The sequence below is a fragment of the Mercenaria mercenaria genome, chromosome 15, assembly GCF_021730395.1.
Source record: "Mercenaria mercenaria strain notata chromosome 15, MADL_Memer_1, whole genome shotgun sequence".
NCBI classification, from domain to species: domain Eukaryota; kingdom Metazoa; phylum Mollusca; class Bivalvia; order Venerida; family Veneridae; genus Mercenaria; species Mercenaria mercenaria.
The window spans coordinates 40,230,997-40,244,058 of record NC_069375.1 but is presented as its reverse complement, the minus strand read 5'-3'; the positions used below and the strand labels follow the sequence as shown (position 1 = coordinate 40,244,058).

The following is a 13,062-nucleotide window of genomic DNA, read 5'->3' as shown; positions in this document are numbered from 1 at the left end:
ATTTAGTTCTGTTGCTAAGAAACCGTTTTGTTCATTTAGAGTTAGCTGTATTACTTCTGGTCTGCTTTGCGTCATTTAGAACCGGCTGCATTATAAAGGATCTGTTTCCCTGGTCGCGTCGTACCAAAGACGTGAAAAATGACATTGGTAGCTCACTTGCTTGGCATTCAGTATCTAAAGGCTTGCACCAGGAGGTAAAAATAAGCACAGTTAAGTATCTATTACTGGATACCTGGTTTGTTGCACAAGAGCTTTGTAGCTCGTGTCATATGTTGATTATATACGACATTAAACAAAGCTTACCTTTAACTTTTGTCTTCAATTTGTATCAGTTTTTCTTCTTTAGAGTTATTTAGCGAAGTTGCATTTGCAAAGATATGTTTTAAGAGAGAAACATTATTTATTTCTTCATGATTTAATGTACATTTGCTTTATATTGCTGAGAATATGTACAGAAGCTGATTGATTTCATCCTATTATTTCAGATTCCCTGAAAGACAAAATTGTATCAAAAATATACATGCTACGTAAACACATTTGTATACTGACCTACAGAATCGTGTCGAAGTTGTCGAATGTGTTATTTTCGCAGCTAACTGTATAATCAAGAATACCTTCGAATACTTAATTTCGACATTAAGTTAATGGAATCGAAAATGTGTGTTTTTATACAATATATATACAAAAGAAGGTAGATCCACTGGGAAGTCAAAAATATTATTGTGTATGTTTATGTTTCAGGTGGGTGAATCAATTATGAAAACGAGCGTCTGTCTCTTTTGCAGCATATTTAAAGTCATCTGTCTTCCTTTTCACATATGAGCCGCGCCATGAGAAAACCAACATAGTGGCTTTTCGACCAGCATGGATCCAGACCAGCCTGCGCATCCGCGCAATCTGGTCAGGATCCATGCTGTTCGCTTTCAATGCCTATAGCAATTAGAGAAACCGTTAGCGAACAGCATGGCTCCTGACCAGACTGCGCGGATGCGCAGGCTGGTCTGGATCCATGCTGGTCGCAAAGCCACTATGTTGATTTTCTCATGGCGCGGCTCATATATATTTAACTATTGTATAACTGAAATACCAGTCGTACCAGTGACCGTCGCTGCCGTGACCATTTATGGTAGCACAGTTTTGGTTTTGACCACTATTGTACCATTGTTTAAACCTCGTTTGTGAAAGAGGCACTTTGCTTTCCATCCACAGCCATATTGAGAGCACATGTCTTTTATAGGGTGTTTAAATTCACCTGTCCTCCTTTTCACATATGTAGTAAACTGTTGTATAACTGCAATACCAATCGTACCAGTGACCGTCGTCGCCGGCACCATTTATCGTAGCACAGTTTTGATTTTGACCATTATTATCCGGCTGTCCACTGTGCCAGTGACTAAACCTTATCTGTGAAAGAGGTTTTTTGCTTTCCATCCACACCCAAATACCTTCTTCTTGAATGTCACTTAAAGCTATCCAATAATTTTCTGGAAAATAATCTTGGATGTAAAATGGTATAAAGGTGATAAGTTAATGTTTTGTTTATATTATTTTACTTTTCATTATAAAATCACGACTCCCACCCCACCCACCCACCACCACCACCCAAAGTCGCACACCACTTTGGTACTTCAGGGATTGTTTTTCCTTTCTGTTTTTTTTTTTATGGAAAATCCTGACCGAGCAGATTATATCATCTCGGGATTTTTGTTTCTTTTATTTTGCTTGAACAACTTAGGTTGGTTTGGTGACTGTTTTGCAAAACAATATATAGAAATTTGAAATGTCACCTTCATGCCTCTGTAGGTTTTAAATGTTATCATAAAAGTTGCATACTTTGCAAAAGAAAACCTTGAAGGTCTATTTACTTTCTAAATACAATAACATATATTTTATTAGTCTTAAGCATATAACAGCTCATCAACGTATACATACAATATAAAACATATATGGAAATATATAATAATAATAAAAAGAAAGAAATAATATAAAAATCTTCGTAGATTTCAGGGAATGCAATTTCATAAACGCATTGTTTGCCACATTAAAATGAAAAATACATGTTCATGTACATACTATTGAACCTCATTGACATTGAAGCAAGGAATGCGTTCTCGTCAGCTGTTTCGATTTCTACCAATTTCCCATCTAACATATGGCACATCGCCTGTAAAACAATGGCAGGGAAAATACATTTTTAATAAATTTATTTCTGTACATTTACTGTACCCAAATTACCTATATTATTAAAATGTCATTCACATTTAAGCAACATTTAATGACATGTTTCACTTTTCGTACATTCTAACTGACATTTTTAAAGTATAAAAAGACACATTACATAGAATTAGATCTGTAGAAAAGTATGTTTTGAAGACTTTTATACAATTTTGTCACTATTCCATTTTCATATAAAATTATCTATAGAAAGCTGAGCATTTTTTTTATTTCAATATAGTACCTAGTTTAACGTTTTTATTTGGTAGATATTTCAACAGTCTGAACAAAACATTTTAAAACTGCATACTACCTCTTATTTTTTTCCCATTGTATATTGGTTTGACATGAAACAGTGGCACATGTACATGGAATTCAACCCTTCAACACATCACTTAATAAGAAAACGACATAGAAATACTCCGTGACCAAGTTTTACAGTCTGCCTCTCACGCAAAATAAGTTGTACAAAATCTTTCTTTGGACCTAATCTAGAACACTCACATCTCAGGAATTACATTAGTTGCTTAGAACACTCTTGGATTTATTTAGCGAAATATTACCATCAACCAAAAAAAAAAAAAAACAAAAAAAAAAAAAACAGATAAATAAAAGAACTAGCATAAAAGGCCTTAGTACAGTCCCAGCTGATAAATATATGTCATGTGTTTACGAATCGGATGGAAATGGGCGATAACGAGGCTCTGCTATTTATCGTATTATATACGCTAAGCTTTTTACTCTGACAGATTATATTTCTTGCATACCGTATTTCTAAAATAATAGAATAAATAAAGCAAGTAGAAGTACATTCTTTGTAGCACTCTTTCTTACATTTCTGACGTGAACTAAGCCCTGTCTGTAACATTCTAGAGATATCAGCAGTATACAGGAACAGACAGGTAGATATTTATATCATTCCATGGGCAAATTATGTTTATCTAATTTAAAATGTGAAAATATGTTAAAACAACTCTGCATTGGTTTGGCAACCAGGATAGGAAAATAAAATTCTAAAAAGACCTTGAATGAAAATCTTAGCTAGGTTAACACAAATTCATGTGTATGTATATAAGTGACCAGATGTTAAAATTTAGAACAACTCAGTTTCTTGACCAAACTCTGATTCGCCACCTTTAGTGCAGTACCTTTCGGCAAGCATAATGTTTCTTTAAGCAAAATGCTATAACCATAGACAGGTAGAACCGACTTGCTGTCACAAATATTACATGCCGATGAAATGCACATTTTTGTTGGTAAAATGCTGTTGGTGCTATCTCTCATATTTATCTTATTTTGATACGATCAACAATGTCTTAAATTGAAATCTAAAATCAAGTGATGAAAACATCCATTATGTTTATGATGACAGAAGGCCCAGGTATCTGCATAAGAAACGTCGACGCGAGCAGAACTGAGTGTCACAGTACCACAGTACCAAAGTACCATCGCGGCATGCGCTATATGGATATATTGGAGCGCATTAACATGATAGCACTGATGCTAAAATTTATAGCATATAGAATCTGAATAAGTGTTTTATTGACAATAAATCAACATACCACAGCATTTGACCACGCTTCAGTGTCATGACTGAAGTGGTAACACGTGTTGTTATGCCGAAGCCATCCACTCGGACAGGATGCATCTTTTTGTAGTATGAAAATATATGTTTATAGTAATTTTAAAAACTTATGTTTTTTCAACTAAGTCTTTGCAACACAATACTTCTGTTTCAGATGTCGTTTATGTCATATCACAATAAACTGTTGAGTCAATTAGTTGGTTGAATTAAAGCTTTATCAAGCAGAATTACCAAAAATCATCAAAGCTAATTTTCTTTTAAAATGAATAAAAGATTTACAATTGCATGTAAATATTTGTTTATACATGTATATTATATACTTTCACATAAAATTTACTATTCTTATTGCTACTGTTTGTTTAACCCCGTATTAGGTTTACTTAAAAACATTCATAAATATTTCTAGCCTATTTAGAAACCGTGACTTTGATTTCATAAGCAATGTAACATTTCAAGCTACTTACGCACACTATACACGAGAGAAATAAAACTGAGTAAGGTCGGCTGTTTCCGCATGTTTCATTCAAACAGCTTAAAAGTCTTATCTTCAGTTAAAATTTACTTGTGTCATTGGTCGCTAGGTTAGATACTGTATGCTAGATAAGACACAAATGAAAGCGACGTCTTTAACACTTCTTTGCTATATGAACTGCTGTTCCACAAGTCTCTGCCGTATGTACATGTACAGACTGACATCTCCTATACTGCCCAGGCGCTACCTAGTTTGGCCTGATATTAGTTTAATATTTGTATTTGAACAAATAGAACCTACGACAGAAAAGAATTTAATTTTCGATTAATCATGATTTATAGTTTTTCGCGTTCAAGTGTAGTTTCGTTTCAAAGAAAATTATAAAATGAAAACCCAATGGGTTAAAACAGTGAACGTTTCAAATTCAATTCACCGTTATATATTAATTGAAGGCTCATAATGGCTTCGTTAACGAATGTGGCTGCCTCATTTTCCGTTGTGAACATAAAACGTTTCAATTTCTCGTTAGATGCTTTCTCTTATATCAAAGGCTCGAATATTGATGACTGTAGTAGGAAGTTTTATTAAATCTCTTGTTTTTGATTACCTCCCTTTATGACTCAAGCTGCAAACGCTCGTGTGCAATATTAAAAACAGCACTTTTCTTACTACGTTATTATGCGTAACATCTATTGTGACAGCTGTTTCTCAAGATTTTAACATAAATTTTAAAGCCCTATGGAACTTTAACTTCTGACAAACATGAAATCAACATTACAACCACAGTGCATAGTGAATTTATCATATTGCCAATTTATCTATGACTCAAACATTTACCTATAGCTAAAATGTCTATAACTATACAAAGTAATAGAATGTAACAGTGACGCGAAATTAAATTATAAAAACTATAATTTTGCTTGTACAGACATAAGGCAAAGTAAAAAATATAGATACATGGACTATGTACAAAGATACAACATTCTTCTAGTAGGCTTGAAAACTTTCTTACTAACCACCATTACCACTACCGCCACCACTACCACTGCCATAACCACTATTACCACTACCACTCTCACTACTACCATTACCATAACCATCATCGCTACAAGTACACGCACTAAAACCACCACTACTACCACTACTATCACCACCACTGCCATTACCACAGCTACTACCAGTACCACCACCACCACTACTACCACTACCACCATCACTACTACTGCTACAACCAAAGCAACCACAACCACTACTAATACTACCACCACCACTACTACTACCACTACCACTACCACTACCACTACCACCACCACTACTATAACCACTACCACCGCCACCACCACCACTACTACAAATACTACAACTACTACCACCACCACTTTTGCCACTACCATCAATACTATTACTACAATCATGACAACTACCACCATTACTTTTACTACCACTACCGCCACCACCACCACCACCACCACCACCACCACTAGTACCACTTCCACTAACACCATCCCAACCACAACCACTACTACCACCACTACTACCAATGCTAATACTACGAACACCACCACCACCAGCACTACCACTACCACTACCACTACCACTACCACTACTGCTACTACTACCACTACCACCACTACTACCACTACAGACACCACCACCACTACCACAACTACCACTATTACAACTACTGGTGGTCATGGTGGTGGTAGTAGTAGTGGTGGTCCGATTATCGGATTATATTTCAATGAACAAAGCCCTATACTATTGGGTAAAAGCCCGTCCTAAATAAGTACATTTTAGGGAAGCATGAAATGATCAAAAGAATTTTCTCCTGAGAGAAAAACTACATTATATATACTTTCAACTAAACTGAATTTTCTTTAATTATAATTTGAAGCATTCTTATTTGCACAATTTCTTTTAATTTTTGGTAAAATAGAAATAATACGGAAGAAAAATTAATTTTCGTCCACCTGCTTTAGAATTGAATCATATGAATGGCTTATTCACATAATAAGTATGCACATGAGACAATCATCGTTTAGCTCACATAATTATCACCGTTTAGCCCACATAGTTACCACCGTTTAGTGTCACATAATTACCACCGTTTTAGCTCACATAATTACCACCGTTTACTGATATTTAGCTCACATAATTACCACAGTTTAGCTCACATAATTACCACCGTTTAGCTACCACCGTTTAGCTCACATAATTACCACCGTTTAGCTCACATAACAATGTGCTGACACATAATAATGTGCTTACTATTAAGTTATTAGGGGTATCTAATTAAAGAGGACAAATGAATGTTTCATAACTTTAACCTTTAGCCTGCTGGCGGAAAACTATTCTGCCTTTGCGACTAGTGCAGACCAAGACCAGTCTGCACCTCCGTGCAGGCTGATCATGGTCTGCATTTGTTCGCTACTCAGTCATTAAATCTTCAGTGAACACCCCTTCAAATAATAAATGGTATGGCCCAAATTGAATGATAAACCTGTCTATTTTAGAAATTTGGCAGGCGAAGGGTAAAAAAAAAAACAACAAGAGGGCCAAGATGGCCCTAGGTCGCTCACATGAGAAACACACGATAATAGTGTAAACATGTTTGACCTTGTGATTTCATGGAAACAAACATTTTTACCAATTTTTATAAAAATTGGAGCAAAAATCTTGAGTGTAAACAAGTATTTTCTTTTATTTGACCTAGTGATCCAGTTTTTGATCCCAGATGATCCATTTTCGAACCTGATCTAGGTTTCATCAAGGCAATCATTCTGACAAAATTTCTTAAAGATCAGTTGAAAAATACAGCCTCTATCGCATACATAAGGCTTTTCTTTGATTTGAACTAGTGACCTATTTTTTGACCCTAGATGACCTGTATTCGACCTTGACCTAAATTTCATCAAGGATATCATTCAGACCAAATTTTATGAATACACCGTATCCAGTGTAAAATGCAGCCCCTATTGCGTACACAAGGTTTTTCTTTCATTTGACTGGGTGACCTAGTTTTTTAAACCAGATAACCCACATTCAGATTTGACCTAGTTTTCATCAAGACAAACATTCTGATCAAATTTCAGGAAGATTCGTTGTAAAATGCAGTCCCTATTACATACACAAGTTTTATCTTTGATATGACCAAGTGACCTAGTTTTTGACCCCGGATGACCCATTTTCAAACTTGACCTAGATTTTATCAAGGTAATCATTCTGACCAAAACTCATGAAGATCAATTGAAAAATACAGCCTCTATCGCATACACAAGGACTTTCTTTGATTTGACCTAGTGACCTAGTCTTTGAACCCAGATGACCCATTTTTGAACCTGGCCTAGATTTCATGAAGGTTATCATTCTGACAAAATGTCATGAAGATAGGTTGAAAAATACAGCCTCTATCCATACACAAGCTACATGTAAATGTTGACAGACAGACGACAGACAAACGACGGACGCCGGACATCGAGCGATCACAAAAACTCACTTGAGCATTGCTCAAGTGAGCTAAAAACAAGAAACGGATAACCCTCTCTTGATTGGTAATCTTCCAATACAAGCACCATCACAAGTTAAACTAACGATAGAACTATGTCAATGAACAATATAGCATGGTAATTACATAAAACATAACCAACGTTTTCAGAACTATCTCGGTTAATTGATAGTCTTGTCGTATGAATGTAATCACAACAGCATAAACTTACAAATGAATCATGTCAAAGAACAACACTTTGTTTATAACTTGAATACAAACAACACTTAAAATTTCCAAAAAGTGATTTCAAACAGCTTAACAGCATTGCCATAATTTGAATACAATCCAGGGTTTTATAACAGACTGTCAAAATGATTTTCAAGCATGTCTGTAACTCCACAGTTTCACATTGACAGCGCTATATATTGCCGCAAATATGTTATGTCACCTACATCATGCCCGTGTATACCACGCATGCGCAAACGGAGCATTTATTGTTTGTAAAGAAGAGATTCTGTTTGAACACATTTAGTGCCCTTATTATTTCTTCAAGTAGCTTGGGCAAAAATGTAATAAACTAAAATTTTCAATTTTTTACTGCTACTGCCAGTTTTCTAATTTTCCTACTGCTACTTACACAAATTCATTTGCTGCTGCTACAGCTAGCTACTGCTACTGCCAAATATTTACTTGATACTGCTAGCTACTGCTACTACTGAAAATTTTATTTGCTAATGCTATTGCTACTGTCGATATTTTATTTTCTACTGCTACTGCTATTTACTGCTGCTGCTTACTCCACGATTGCTACTGCTACTGCCAGCTACTGATACTGCTAATTTCACGATTTGCTCCTGCTATTGCCATCTACTTCTACTACCATTTCACGATTTGCTACTGTTACTGCCAGCGACTGCTACTGCTAACTTCACGATTTGCTACTGCTACTGCCAACTTCACGATTTGCTACTGCTAACTGCTGCTACTGCTACTGCTAACTTCCTATACAGGCTGGAGACTAACATCTTAAAGGAACTATTGTTTGGCCTTACAAGAAATAACAAATCCTATTATGATTTGTAGATAACCATGTGCATTCCCTTGAAAATACAGACATGCGCTGTTTGATCCAAGAAAACAATGTTTAGCGAAGTTATTCCGATGAGTTTAACAAAAGTATAATTTGTAGTTTCTTGCACTTTTATACCACAACGTATGTGACATATACGTTTCGGTGTAATCTGTCAAAATGACCAGACACACGTGTTATATATGTGGTCTGTGACATATTCGGCTCAACGAGCTAATCAATCATTTTCATTTAGGATATTGTCGGAGTTGTAACGCGACAAATTACATACACCATAAAATTAAAAAAATATATATTAATACTCGTTGGTTAAAAAGCCTTTTACTTTTGAGCGGCATTACATGTCCAAATTGTGTTTATTTATATATATTAAAATTTAGAATTTTAAACCACATACATTACTGATTATAGACATGTTTGTTCTATGACTTTTTTGTCATAATATATCTTTACTGTTTAGAGTCAGACATTTATCGTTAGATATGTAGAATATATTTCTTCGTTGAAGAGTAAGATCAAGTTATCTTTGACAGGCAAAATTTTCATAAGTGGCATGAGTGGCATAGCCACGAGCAAAAATGTAAGATATGTTGTTCAACACTGACACGTACTTTGATCTTACATGTAAAACGAACACGTTTTCTTTTATTTCAAGCTAAAACTAATTTCTACTCATCTCTTAGCTTTCGTAATGGAAAAAAAAAGTATTTTCGATATTTTTCATCCGGAAAATACCAGATATATTTAATACTAGTTTCCAAAGATTCATTTTCAATCATGTTACGAAAATGCTCATTAAAGGTGGTTAGTCAGAATTTGGCTAACAAATGGATTAATTCAAAACTTGACCAACATATTGGCCGCACCACGAGAAAACCAACATAGTGCATTTGCGACCAGCATGGATCCAGATCAGCCTGCGCATGCGCGCGGACTGGTCAGGGTCCATGCTGTTCGCTAACGGGTTTTTCTAATTGCAGTAGGCTTTGAAAGCGAACAGTATGGATCCTGACGCACTATGTTGGTTTTCCCATGGCACGGCTCATATCATTTACCCTTGTTCTAAATACGCGTCGGATTTTCACTGGAAGTTTTTTTTTCCATTTTGATTTCCTGTCCTTGTTGCCCAACCAGGATAGCTTTATTTTAGCATAAGTATAAATTAAATAAAAACATTTTGCCTAAGGAATAATATGGTAATAAGCACGATTGTATTAAAGATGTCAAATAGAGCTATTTGCGTTGACAAGTACATATTTTGCCAAAATTTATTAGAAATGCAACTTTATACAACTATTATTACCTAGCTCCTTTTGTCTGTCTCGGTTGCGCTACCAAGATATTTGAAAATAGTTGAATTCTGAAACTATACGCTGTTTCAAAACTTGCATTTCGTTTCAGGTAGTTAAGATATGACATTGTTATAAAATGCAAATGTAAAACTAGAAGGTATATTTAAATAAAAAGAAACAGATCAGTTTTTAAATACTACAATATTAAAGGGAGGTAATTGCACAGTTTCATAAAAAGCAATAAAATATACATTTACAATACGGATCTAACTTTATGTAATGGGTCTTTCTGTTCCTTAGATCAATCTCAAACAGAACATATGAGCACTGAAATATTGCTCAATTCTGATTTACCACCTTTAAGTTACATAAATTCATTTTGCATGTTCTTTTTTTTTGTTGTTTTTTTTAATGGAAATCCTCTTTGGTGGTTCTTCCTGAAATCAGACAAAAACCAAAAATAAAAAACTGAGTTGCAAAAGGTTATGTGCGAATGCTTGTGAAATAGGATATCTGTTTTTTTTTTTTTTGGTGTTTTTTTTTTGTTGTTGTTTTTTTTTTCTGTTATCCGTTTGCCTGCATTTTTATCTATCGTGTATATCGTGTATGAAAAATATTGCTGTTATCACTTTCAAAAATCGGGACAAAAATATCTATCAATATTTTTTCTTATCTCAAAAATGGAAAAAGGTATCTAATAATACTTTTGTTTTGTTACCATTATTAGTAACTATACATGAATAAGTCAGTCAAAAACTATATAACTATGTACCAAAACTTCTGTTTTATTTTTGGTGTATGCTTTGAGACATATCACTAAGAAATAAATAAACTGTATTATTCATAATTTAGTGAATATTACATATATTAACAGTCCAAAAACAAACTATCAAACAAAAATCTAATTATTGGTGACTATTATGCATTTTATCTGTAACTTGGTATTGGATAATTATCACATACGCCCAATATCAATTATATGACACGAAGTATATAATAATGTATCAGAAATAAGGTAACAAAAATAAATGAATGACTGTATTGTATATGATAACAATATGAAATATGATACAATATTAATTACAGAATAACTATGGAAAGACATTCATGCCATTCATTGTGTCACCTATACTGGTAATATGTATAAAATGGCGTTAGTTCTAGCTTGACGTGATTTAAAGACGCAGCAAATGTAAAATCATGAGTAATGAAAATGTCATTAATACTTATTACAATTTCTTCGAATGACATAAATCACATCTTACACATAGAAACACAAGAGCAGGAAGAGAGTAATCTGACAGGCCAATTTAAAAGAAAAACAGTTCTGTTTAGAACTATACGTATCGTATGTGATATATAGAGATCCATTTACACAAACCATGAAATAGATAAGACATTTCATCTTTTACTTAAAGGGACATTTTTAAAGCAGTTTACATCGTAAAAAGTGTGAATGATATTGGAAGAAATTTCAGTTTGCCTTACCGTGATATGTTTTGTAAAACTATATCCTGCAAGTTTTCGCCTTTTTGGTGACTGTTGTTTTAAAAAGAGCAGAACACAGCAGAACAGAACAGATCAAATATTTTATTATGACTTGTACATAGTACATCATCTACAACACATATTCTTTACAAATATAATGTCAACGTGGCAATAAACATGACATAAGGAGTATTGTACATTTAGTATTTTAGACTTGAATATAATTAGGTTATTTAACATTGTTCTGTACAATACGGAGTTATATTTGGACTCGTACCCAACCGCCGCTAGGCGAGTCCAATATGGTTTTCCCCGCTGGGTACGAGTCCAAATATATCTTGTACTGTACAGTACTGTGTTAAATAACCTTTTTACTCTATATCTATTTTATTTTAGTTTAAATTAAAAATGATTCACAGAATATTGTATTTCTGCCTTTTCTGTGACGCATAATCAAATTTGTACATAGAGCGCCTTCTTCGTTTTCACGCGTTTCGGACTTTATCGTATGTTTAACATTGGACTGTTGAACCGTTCCAGTACGAAAAAATACAGGGTTTTGTGTACGCGCGTGCGTCCAATACGGTAATCAAACTCCAACACAGTGTTACTTCCCCTTATCGGTACAGTAGCCACTGCCACCACGTATAATTGGGCTGAATTTCAACCGAGTTATATTTTTCATTATTCTAATTTTGTGGTACAAAGTTTTTATCTCAGTAGTTAAATATTATACATTTTGTTTGTAAAACGAGCAAAAAACTAAAAAATAATGCAGTAATACTAAAATTACTTCTTTTTCTGGTGTTGTGACGCGCACCTGCTAAAAATGTAAACAATGAAATTACTTGACGGTATTTTGAGTGCAGTAAGAGAATTTGACGAGTGACATACTGCAAAATATAGATATATCAAATACTTTCATTATGTTCTTAAAGGTTGTGAGGCAGGGATGATTGTTTGACAATATTCCTGCGTGGAGGTTGTACTGTTATATATTGTACGGTCACGTGTTGCAAATAAACGTTCACGATTGGATAAATAAAATAGATATAGAATAAAATTACATATACAATAGAAACATGTGGAAAAGGCTGCTGTCGCGTTCCATACTAGGAACTACGCAACTTCAAATACACCTCATGAATGCAGATACAGTTATTCGTAGACAAGACGGCGAACAAGTATAATGCCTAAACCAAATTATTATTATGTTGGTGATTGCGGACCGAATTATTTTACTGAATGTATAATTGCGTATTGGTTATGGCGTACCTTTCCATTCATATTACTGTTTATTGGAACTAGCGGAAATATTTTAAACATTATAGTTTTGTCTGGAAAACAGCTGCGTAAATACTCCACAACTGTGATTATTCTATTTCTCGCTGTCACAGAACTTGTAGTGTTATGGACGTCCTTGGTACCGGACAC

General features: G+C 34.4%; 1 protein-coding gene across 1 annotated transcript; it reads right to left on the bottom strand.

The window, feature by feature from the left end:
- Positions 1–380: 380 nt before the first annotated feature.
- Positions 381–4,399, bottom strand: LOC123561242 (perlucin-like protein). Its single transcript, XM_045353493.2, has 5 exons — positions 4,264–4,399; positions 3,777–3,862; positions 2,074–2,164; positions 1,253–1,484; positions 381–490 (listed from the first exon to the last, which is right to left on the bottom strand). The coding sequence occupies exons 1-5, from the start codon at positions 4,313–4,315 to the stop codon at positions 469–471; spliced, it is 483 nt and encodes a 160-aa protein (XP_045209428.1). The 5' UTR covers positions 4,316–4,399; the 3' UTR covers positions 381–468.
- Positions 4,400–13,062: the final 8,663 nt, after the last annotated feature.

Bases quoted from the DNA above. Each gene is read 5' to 3' on its own strand.
- LOC123561242 (XM_045353493.2), bottom strand. From the start codon at position 4,315: ATGCGGAAACAGCCGACCTTACTCAGTTTTATTTCTCTCGTGTATAGT. The intron at 2,165-3,776 runs GTATGTTGATTT...ATTGTTTTACAG, and splicing joins AAGCGTGGTCAAATGCTGTG to GCGATGTGCCATATGTTAGA. The intron at 1,485-2,073 runs GTATGTACATGA...ATTATTTTCCAG, and splicing joins AATGTCAATGAGGTTCAATA to AAAATTATTGGATAGCTTTA.